The sequence below is a fragment of the Apodemus sylvaticus genome, chromosome 1 (genome assembly GCF_947179515.1).
Source record: "Apodemus sylvaticus chromosome 1, mApoSyl1.1, whole genome shotgun sequence".
Classification (NCBI taxonomy): domain Eukaryota; kingdom Metazoa; phylum Chordata; class Mammalia; order Rodentia; family Muridae; genus Apodemus; species Apodemus sylvaticus.
In genome coordinates, this window is record NC_067472.1 from 170,740,046 (window position 1) to 170,751,180 (window position 11,135).

Consider the following 11,135-nt stretch of genomic DNA (forward strand, 5'->3'; position numbering starts at 1 on the left):
CACGGCCTAGAGAGCCTGCTTTGTTACCTAAGGCCAGCACTGGTAAACAACGTAAAGGGAGAAAAAGGTTTATTTAGGCTTGGAATTACATGGGTTTAAGTCATCTTGCTTTGGGTCTGGACAAGCTGAGCTTGGCTTGCATGGTTCTGGCAGGCCTTGCTAAAACTGTTAGATTACATCCCTAAAGCTAGTCACCAAAGTCTATGCCCTTGTTTGGTCACTTCCTCCTCTGGAGGCTGACTACAAAGTATTGAAGTCTAGCAATCAAAAGCTCCCTTTGGCTCACCTAATTAACACGTCCAATCAAAGTATACCACTGCACCTTAGCCCATTCTAACACAGACCTCCCTTTTTCTCTTAAAATATATTACGTGCTGTGTCATCCGCTGCTGTTTTTCTGCGTTGAGTCAGAAACCAGCTATTTGAACATTTCTGTGATAAAGGATCTTTCTGTGAAAACAGATGTTTGGGTGTGGTTTGTGTTTAAGGTGGGGTCTGAAAGGGAACCCCCATGTGTGTGTGCATGCCATGTACATGTGTATGTGTATACCTATGTGCATGTGCATGTGTGTACGTGGATGTCTCTCTCTCTCTCTCTCTCTCTCTCTCTCTCTCTCTCTGTGTGTGTGTGTGTGTGTGTGTGTGTGTGTGTGTCTCCTTTACGTCTGTGGTGAGTTAGGTCATCATGGCAGGGACATGAAGTGGAAGAGGCTGCTCAAACCGTCGTGGCCAGGAAGTAAAAAGAGAGAGAAAAGGATAGAGTTCCACCATCTTCCTCAAGGGCTCATCCCCAATGACCTAACTTTCTTCCACTGGGAACCTTCTCTTCTAGGTCTTGCAGTTCCCTAGATCACTACCAGCCTGGACCAACCCTTTGGCACTTGAACCTTCAGGAGACAGTTAATATCAAAACTATGGTAGTATCAGAATATATATCACTAGCTTGGGAAGAGATCAAAATTCAGCAGTTGAAGTGTGTTTTTGATTGAATGTACACTGTTGTTTTTATAGCATTGAAGAGTTACAAACAATCCCAAGTTGACCCTCATGCATTGGGGTGCGTGTGGGGACTAAGCCACATATTCTAGAAATTATGGTGGGCTTGTAATTGGGGGGCTGCTGTGCTTCCTGTCACACACCATGCTTTGACTATGGTCTTGCTTAGCTCATAGTATTCACTAGATAAGATCTAGAGTCACCAAGGAGATAAGCCTCTGGGAATACCTGTGAAGGAGTTCTTTGAGGTAGGAAGACCCACCCTGAATGTGGGCAGCACCGGACCATAAGCTGGAGACACGGTCTGACTACAGAGGAAGCCAGTGAAGTACTAATGTTCCTCTCTGTTTCCTGAAGGGATGCAAGGTGATTAGCCACCTCAGACTCCTTTGTACTCTGGAACTGTGAACCAGCATAAACCCTTCCTTCCTTAAGTCGCCTTAGTCAGGCACTTAGCCAGAACAATAGATAAGTAACTAAGATAGTTACTATTTGTGAAGACAATGTAAAGTCACCTAAAGACCCCCTGGGGCAAATGCTTTATCCTAGAGGAGAAGCCATTGTGGTGTTTGAGTGAGAATAGTCTCCCTAGGTTCATGTATTTGAATGCTTGGTTCTCAGTTGGTGGAAATGTTTGGAAAGCATTAGGAAGTATGATTTTGCTGGGAAAGGCGTGTCTCTAGGCAGTGGGCTTTGAGGTTTCAAATGCCCATGCCATCCTGAGTTAGCTTTCTCTCTGTCTTGTGGTTCTGTCTTAATCTGTGAGCTCTGAGCTACTGCTAGCACCACGCCCACCTGACTGCCGCCATGCTCCTCCCCATAATGCCAGTCGTCTCTAACCCTTTGAACTGTAAGCCCCATATTAACTCTTTCTTCTATAAATTACCTTGGTCGTGGTGTCATTATCTTGTTACATGATAGAGAAATAACGAAGGTATCTACTTGCCCACAGCTGCATGGCACAGGAGGGGAAATATCAAAGGGGTTCTTCCCATGTTTTTTATTTTGGGGTCTAAATCTGGGTTACAGCTGAAGAAAAGGCTCAACTCTGGTTTTATGGATGGTTCCATAGTTAGTGTTGGGTTTCAACCCAATCTGGTCATTGCAGGAAGTGTTCCTAGGATCTGGCTATAGAGACAGCCAACCGTGGAGGATGGAGATCTTGGTGCCAGGAGACAAAGCAAGGTCTGGAGAGACCGACATCATCTTCAGCATTCTCAAAGAGGGATAGTGCTCTTCACTGCAGGCAGGTGGCACTGGTCCCATGGTTCCCAGTGTGGCTCATTAGTTGGAGTTCATGGTGTCCTTAATCCACTTATTGAACTCACACAGGTTGGTGTAGACACCTGGTCTGTTGGGCTGAGCACAGGGGAAATCACCCCAGGACACAAGGCCCTGTAGCTTGCCATTGCAGATCACAGGACCTCCGGAATCACCCTGTTAGGGAAGAATGGAGGCGCAGAAGGCAGGGGTGTGGTGAGGTCGAATCAGGAGGAACAAGACAGACAGTACCATGTGTTAATGCAGAAGGGACACGGGAAGCAGGTGCAGACAGGGGTGAGAGGGCCAATGAGAGGATTGAATGTAGGTAAAACAGAGCAAGTGGAAGGAGAGGGAGAGGGAGGGGGAGAGGGAGAGAGAGAATGCTGTCAGTATTTTACTTCAGGTTCAGTTTGTAGAAAGCCCACCAGCCAGACTCTAGCTAACACCACACCCTCCTCCAGCTCTGTCTCTGCTAGCTTCCTCAACTGCTTTCTCCTCACAAGATGTCTAACCTGTCTCCTCTCTCTCCTTTATCTATCCATCCAACCATCCGTCCATCCATCCGTCCATCAATCCATCCACCCCATCGTCTATCTCCGCTTCCCTTCCTTCCCTCTATCCTTTCTTTCTCTCATTCTTCCTTCCTGCCTGCCTTTCCAATTCTCTCTTCTCCCCTTCCCATCTTATCTGTTCTCCTCCCTGTGTTTTTTGTTTGTTTGTTTGTTTTTGTTTTGAATCATGGTCTTGCTATGTAGCCCAGGCTGGACTGGGACTTGTGATCCTCCTGCCTCACCCTTCTGAATAACTGGGATGATAGTCCTACGCTACCAGGCTTAGGGGCTTTCTCAGTGAGTTTACTTTAAATCTTTGCATTGAATGCTGAGAGTCCATCAGTTAGCTTCTCTGAGCCGTCAACTAAAGCTCACAATAGCTGCTGGCTGTGTTAGTGAGTGGATGCCTGAAGTAATGGGACACAGAGCCAGTCCTTAATCAGCCACCACGGCGGTTTTATTAGTAGTGTCAATCTTGCAGGTGCTTACCATTGTTGTTGTGTATGTATGTGTTCAAACTGTGTGCATGTACATGTTGGGGTCAGAAGACAACCTCAGACATCATTGCTCAGGCACTGCCATCTTGGTTTTTGAAACACTCTTTCCTTGGCCTGGAGCCTGGTCCTCCACCTAGGCTGGCCAGCACACTCCAGGGATCCACCAGTCACTACCTCAGCTCACATATTGCTTTCTTCAACACAACTTCTGTGCCCAAGAAATATGGATTCCTTTCCATTCTTTGAGTCGGCCAAACACTCCCTCGCTGCCTTAAGACCTTTGCATAGGACTTTTCTGTTTCCTTAGCCTGTGTGAGTCTGGCTCCAAGGTGGTTTACAGTTTCTGCTTGTGTACGTCATAGGGAAGCCCTCCTCGTGGTCCTTGTGTTCATTTTTGGTGACTCCTTATAACTTTCTGAAAGAGCCCTCCTTGTAAAGTTTCTTGAACATAGGTTTTTTTAAAACTGTACTGTGGTGGCGCACGCCTTTAATCCCAGCACTTGGGAGGCAGAGGCAGGTGGATTTCTGAGTTTGAGGCCAGCCTGGTCTACAAAGTGAGTTCCAGGACAGCCAGAGCTACACAGAGAAACCCTGTCTTGAAAAACTAAATCAAACCAAAACAAACAGAAACAAACAAAAAAACCAAAACTGTACTGTACATTTTTAAATGATTTGGTTTTATTATGTTGAATCAGTGGTTCTCAATCTTCCTGATGCTTCAACCCTTAAGTCAGTTCTTCATGTTGTGGTGACCCCAACCACAAAATTATTTTTGTTTCTCCTTCATAACTGTAATTTTGCTACTGTTATCAGTTATAATGTAAATATCTGATATCCAGGATGGTCTTAGGTGACCCCTGTGAAAGGGTTGTTTGACCCCCCCCAGAAGGGTTGCAACCCACAGACTGGGAACCACTATGTTAAATATTGTGTGTGTGTGTGTGTGTGTGTGTGAATTTGTGTGTGGTTATATGCCTAGGAATGAATGTACCAGAGGAGGCCAGGAGAAGGAGCTGGAGTTACAGATGTGGATGCTAGGAACATAACTTGAGATCTTTGGAACAATGACCAGTGTTTAACAGCTGAGGTATCTTTCCAGCCCTGACAATAGGATTTTGTGGGTTGTTTGTTTGTTTGTTTTGGTTTTTTTGTTTTTTTTTCTTTTTTTTTCCAACAGGGTTTCTCTGTATAGCCCTGGCTTCCCTGGAACTCACTCTATAGACCAGGGTAGCCTTGAACTCAGAAAGCTGCCTGTCTCTGCCTCCCAAGTGCTGGGATTAAAGGCGTGCGCCACCATTGCCCGGCAGGATTTTGTGTTTTATGTCTGCTTCTTCTGCACTTCCAACAATGAATCCTATTCTATATGCTCTTTTAAAAAATACTTAAAGCAGGTTTTCTCTTTTCTTTCCTCGAGACATTTTATTAGCATTTGTTAGAAAACTGTCACCTGGTGAATTCAGTTATAATGGCACATTATGTGTCTGAAGTTGTCACATAAGCACTGCTATGGCAGCCGTTATGTAAGGGGCCCTGAGATACAGCACCTTTGTGCAGTGTACACCTCATCTCTCCACAGGGAGCAGCCTCGATTCCCCCTTGCAGACCTGAGCTGTGATATGCTGCTGTACGTCGAACAAACTGAAATGAATTTTCAGGGTAAAATGCATCATGGGAAGTAGGGTGCAAATTGTATATTTATAATTGTTACATATTAACAAAATTCTGAAAAATGTCACCTGGGAACATAGAGAGGCCACATATATTAAATTAAATTAAATTAAATATAATGTTAGTTTTATATTCTTAGTTATTTAATTACTTGTTTGTGTGGGGCAGGAGATAGAACTCAAGCCTTGTAGCATGTCTGAAAAATATTCTACCACTGAGCCACGCCCCCAGCCCCTCACTGGGGGATTCTAGGCAGGGACTCTACCACTGAGCCACGCCCCAGCCCCTCACTGGGGGATTCTAGGCAGGGGCTCTACCGCTGAGCCATGCCCCCAGCCTCAGTTTTGCTTTTTATTTTGAGATAGGGTCTCAGTCTGTCACCCAGGCCAACCTTGGACTTACTCTGTAACCTAGGCTGGCCCTTGATTTCATTCTTCCTAGCTCAGCCTCCCACATATCTGCGATAACAAGCCACGCCCCATTTCTTTTTGTTTTTCTAAAATTGCCTATATGAAAACTGGAAACAAAACGCTGATGCTCAATCTGTGTGAGCGTCATATGGAGCAGTGCCCTGAAACAGGAGCACCGTGAAAATGAGAGTTCCGGTGCTTAATAAATCAGGATAGCCCTTGATCCGCTGCGGAGGGGGCTCAGCGGTAAAGGTGCTCGCTTCCAAGCTCAGTGGCCCGAGTTTAATCCCTGGAACCCACACAGTGGAAGAAGAGAACTAACTTCCATGCGTTGTCCTCTGACCTGCACACACACACTGATAGATGCACACACATAAGTAAAATAAATGTAATTTTCTGGAATCATGGAGTTGCATCCAGCCCTTACCTGGCAGGAGTCCCTTCCCTCTTCATCACCAGCGCAGAACATGGTCTTGTCTATCTGTCCTGGGTAGGAGTTTTTACACCTCTCCTGGCTGAGCACGGTAATATTCAGGCACTGGAGGACTTTGGGGAAGTTATCTGTTAAGCAAGAGAATCATGATGGGCAGACGACAAGGAGAGCATAGCCAGGCATGGTGGTGCGAGCTTGCTGCCCAAGCCCTAGGCAGGCTGTGACATGGAGCATACCCAGTTCTAGTCTGGGCTAGTTCAGGGTAGCCTGTGCTATGTGGGGAGATCCTGCTGGAAGAGCAGGGATTAGGAGGAACCACGATACTTACTGTGGCTGCTGCTTGTCGTCCCCCAGCCAGACACCATGCACCTGGTCCCCTCGCGGGGACAGTCAGAGGCGATTTCGACGGGCTTCACTGAGTGAGAGCCACGGATTTTTCTGTTCATTTTGATGAGCATGAGGTCATTGGAGTGGCCAGGGTGGGAGTAACCGGGGTGGGGGATGGATTTGATCCCCTGGAACATCTGCTGGCCAGACTCGTAGACAGGTGACATGGAATGGTGGCCCAGGCGGATTCTGAACACTCTGAGGGATAAGGCGATGATCAGTCCCAGCCCAGAACTCGTCTCCTTGTCCAAGGCAGTCTCAATCGCTCCCCGATCTAACCCATCCTTCACCCCAGTTCCACTCATCTCCAACTCAACTTCATCTCATCCCCGGCTTCACTCCTTCCCATCCTCATCCACAACTCAACCCTGTCTTCAACCCAAACTCCCCCCCATCATTTTAAACCCAGCTCTACACCATCATCACCCCTAACTCGACACCGAACTTTATCAGTTTCTGTCCTGTGTGCACCTCCACCCCCTCCCAGTCCCCAGCCTATCTGCAGCCCATCTTTCACACCAACTGCAACCTAAGTGTGAGCCCTCCAGCAACAGTCAGCATGAGCATTTCCAACCTCAAGTCTAACTATGTCTTGTCTATAATCAAACCATCCTTTGCACACAATGTAACCATTCCAGCAGGGCATGGAAGCACACAGGCTTACAATCTCAGATCTTAGGAATAAAGGCAGGACGATCAGGAGTTCAAGATCACCCTTAGCTGCATAGCTAGTTTAAGTCCAACCAGGCCTACATGAGTCCTTTTCTCAAAAACAGCAAAATAATGATAAAACAACAAATCAACCCAAAAGTATTTAGCCATCCCTCACTCCACAAACTAGCCCAACTACACATTTTGTCCTATATCCATTCCTGGTCCCAGCTCTGTCAACTCCATCTTTCTCTCCACCCATCACACTTCCCACTAACCTCCATTCTAGATCCAATCCTAAATTCATCTCACCCTAGGCCATCAATGTATGTGTGTTCAAGAACCCCAACACTACTCTTTTCCCTGATCTAAAATCGTGTGTGTGTGTGTGTGTGTGTGTGTGTGTCTCAACACCCCATTCAACTATCCCATCTCCAAACCCATACAGGTTCAATCCCTTTCCTGAATCTAACCCTATCCCAGTCTCCAATCCAAGCCCTACATCCAACCCCTTCCCAACCCCATCTTCATAGATCCTAATCTCAACTCTACCAAACCATTCCACGTGTCTATGTCGCTATATAATCTTTATCACCTCTGTCTCTCTCCTAACACATTTCCTTATCTCTGTAGCAATCTTTCTTTGTCTCTGTCCCTTTTAGTTTGTAATTTCACCTATCCCTTCCTCCCAGGCCCAGTCAGCTCTCACCAGTGTTTACCTCTTCCCCATGCTCTTGTCCTCATCTGTTCTTCTGTCTGTCCATCCATCTTTCCACCCTCCTTCTAAGTTCCCATCTGTGACTCCTCCCACTCATCTGTCTATCTATCTATCTATCTATCTATCTATCTATCTATCTATCTATCTATCTATCCATTCACCCATCCACTCATCTATCCATCCACCCATCCATCCACCCACTCATCCATCCATCTATCCATCCATTCATCCACCCAACCACCCATCCATCCACCCACCCATCCATCCATCTACCCACCCATCATCCATCCACCCATCCATTCATCCATCCACCCATCCATCCATCCATCCACCCACCCATCCATCCATCTACCCACCCATCATCCATCCACCCATCCATCCATCTACCCACCCAACATCCATCATCCATCCACCCATCCACTCATCCATCCACCCACCCATCCATCCATCCACCCACCAATCATCCATCTATCCATGAAGTCATCCAGTCTTCCTTCCCAATACCCTCCCAAGTTCTGTCCTCTCCTTCCCCCTGTTCCCAGCTTCCTTCTGCCCCCTCTTCCCCAGGCACACTCACGGCTTTCTGCAGTGCGCTGCTGTGAGCAGCCACTGTGGGCTGATCAGCACAGCCCCACAGTACAGCTTGTTGGGTCCCAGAAGCAGGGCTCCCTGCCATGGCTGTGCATCCTTTTTGCAATCTGACCCATTTATAATTCGAGAGCTGCTATCTGAACGGTCGTCCTCCCCAGTCTTGGAATCCGTGTTGAGGTCTCTGTTGGTCCCAGAGGGTTCGGTGCCAGAGGGGTTGTCACAAGAGGAAACATTGTCAGCAAGAACAGGCTCTGGAGATAGAGAATGGGTGGAGAATGGGTCTAGAGGTGGACCTCAGAAAGGGGCTTAGATTCAGGAGTGCTCTTATAGTCAGACTGGGACCAACCAGTCTGACTTGATATCCCAGGCTTTTAAATGAGGAGTTGGAACCAGGACTGTGGAGGGGAGGCCAGGGACTATCTGAGATCTCGGGGTATAAACAGAGCTGTAGGGGTGAGGCTGGGACTGAAGGATGGGGTCAGAGCAGTCAGGTGTGGCCAGATCTGCAGGGGTGGGGTCAGAGCCGTGTGGGCAGAGGCAGGACCAAAGAGAAGGAGCTTGTAGAACAAGCCGAAACCACCAACTCAACCAGCAAGTTGGGATTTAGGACAGAGAGTCCTGGCTCTGGTGGGCTTCCTGGACTCTGTGAGCCCCAGGGGTTCCTGACATCTCCAGCTCAGCTGGTAATACCTGGAGAGAAGGAGGGCACCCTGGGGTACAGAGCCCTTAAGGGCAGACCAAGTTTGAGCCTTGAGACCTAACTTCCAGAAGTGGAGTCAGAAACCAAGACCAGTGGTGTAAACTGGTCACCCCACCTATTTTGGAGACTTGGGGTCCCAGGAAGTCAAGTTTAAGACCTGAGAAGCTGGGGACTTAACATTAGTCTAGGAAGAAGTGAGGCAAGGTCACTTAGAGTGACAAGTCCCACAAAACCCTTTGGAAAGAGAGGTGGAGCTAAACTCTGGAACCACTTATACAAGTGGGTGGAGCCTAGTGAAAAGGGGTAGACTCTGGGGCTGAAGTGCAGCCTAGGGATTTGGGGAGAACAGTGGGTGGAGTGAGAGCTCTTGAGTAGAGGACATCTTGGGATGGGGGACAGGAAACGGAGGACCCTGGAAGGGCACAGCAAGACTCACTTTCTGAATTCCCACACAGACCCGAATGCATTCTGTCTCCACCCCTCACCCCTCACAGGCTGGTCACTGTTCACGGTCCTCCTAATGGCCCAGAGAAGGGACAGCTCAGTGTTGTCTGCACCCACAGGCGCATTCCAAGAAACGCATGCATTGTGTCCAAATGCACCTGCTCCCAAGTGACAAGTGGTTTCTCAGGAGCTCATCCACCTGACCCCCAAGTGATTGGCAGGTGTGTGTGGGCGGGAATACCACAGACACTTCTGTACACAGGCATGCTAGCGTGTCACACTTAAAGGACATCTGTATTTCAATGTCCGGCATGGCACCATGCAAGAAAACCATCCCAGCAGCTCTGGTCAGTTGCTTCTCACTCAGTGTCTCGAGGCAGGGTCAGGAACCCAGACACAGTGGCATGAGAACACATCCGGCTGTGTTTGTAGCCCCACCCCCCCCACCCAAGCACACGGCCCCCCCAACTGTAAAGCTCCGATTGTCAGAGGGTCACAAGTACAGTCACAGACACTGCTATGCACTTGGAAGGGGCTATCTGCAAACACAAGGGTCGCGCATTTTCACGGCGATGAGCCGAGCTGCACTGCATTTCAGACGTAAACACTGGAGTGCGGAGGAGACACCTGGGGCCAAATGTGCGGTAACATCTGCACCAACCTGCAATGTGCACCCACACAATTGCAGTGCCAAAATGATCTGAAGTGCACAGACACCCGACTCTACACAAAGTCTCAGAGGCTCCGTACCATGCCCCACGCAGTCACTTGATAGGGAAAAAGGGCACACAAGCCAAGCAGAATCGCTCACAGTATAATCCTGGAACTTGGGAAGCTGAAGCAGGAGGATCGCCTAGAATTCAAATCCTGCCAGGGCTGTCACAGTGAGTACTAGGAGAGCCTGGGCTATACAACAGGTTATAGGCTAGCCTGGGCTAAAAAAAGGAGATTGTGTCTCAAGGATTAAAAATAGGGGTCTGGAGAGATGACTCAGCAATTAAGAGCACTGGCTGCTGTGGCAGTGGACCTGGGTATGATTCCCAGTGTCCACAGACAGCCTACAACCAGCTGCAACCGCAGGGCCAACTGAAGCCTATTCTGGCCTCCGCACTGTGCAGAGTGCAAAATATCTTTACAAATACATAAATAAGATAAATGAAAAACCCAAACAAACCAATACCAGCAAAACCACACGATGGCACACAACTGCAATTCTACCTCTCAGGAGGCAACTACAAGAGATTTGGCCACAAGTTCAAGGCCAGCTTGGTCTAAATAGTGAGTTCTAGACCAGCCTGGGCTACACAGTGAGACTCTGTCTCAAAAATAATAATAAATGAGTAACATAAAAGCCCTTTCCTTCTCCACAATACATAAACAGCCGTGGGGCCCACATTTAATTGTGAAACCACAGAGGCACAAATACACAGTCACCTGGACCTGGAGACACACCCCATAGTCCACAGAGGCAGTCCTCCCCACACACCTAGGGGACCCTGGTTACCTGAGACCCCCAGAACCAGGGTTGAGATCAGGGTAGCCATTGCCCATTTCCAGGGGCCTCCTGCCCTCGCCATGACCGCTGCACCTGGTAAGAGAATAGAGGCCGAGGCTAGGTGGTTCTGGAGCGGCCTAGGTGGTTCTGGAGCGGCCTAGGTGGTTCTGGGAGTGTGTTCTGCTTTCATCACCATCCCTGCCTCACCATTGGCACCCAGGAACCGGCAGTGGAGGGGAGGGACTGCTAGCATCTTACAGTCCCTGTAAAGTGTGGACAGCAAGGAAAAGCAGAGTGAATCCAAGATAAGACAGAGCCAGAGCAGGTTCCC

General features: G+C 48.4%; 1 protein-coding gene across 1 annotated transcript; it reads right to left on the reverse strand.

Moving 5' to 3' along the window:
• Positions 1 to 2,280: 2,280 nt before the first annotated feature.
• Positions 2,281 to 10,886, reverse strand: Klk5 (kallikrein related peptidase 5). The gene is made up of 5 exons (XM_052178899.1): positions 10,814 to 10,886; positions 8,152 to 8,416; positions 6,147 to 6,403; positions 5,813 to 5,946; positions 2,281 to 2,433 (listed from the first exon to the last, which is right to left on the reverse strand). Exons 1-5 carry the CDS (start codon positions 10,884 to 10,886, stop codon positions 2,281 to 2,283), a joined length of 882 nt encoding a protein of 293 aa, XP_052034859.1.
• Between the last annotated feature and the right edge of the window lie 249 nt (positions 10,887 to 11,135).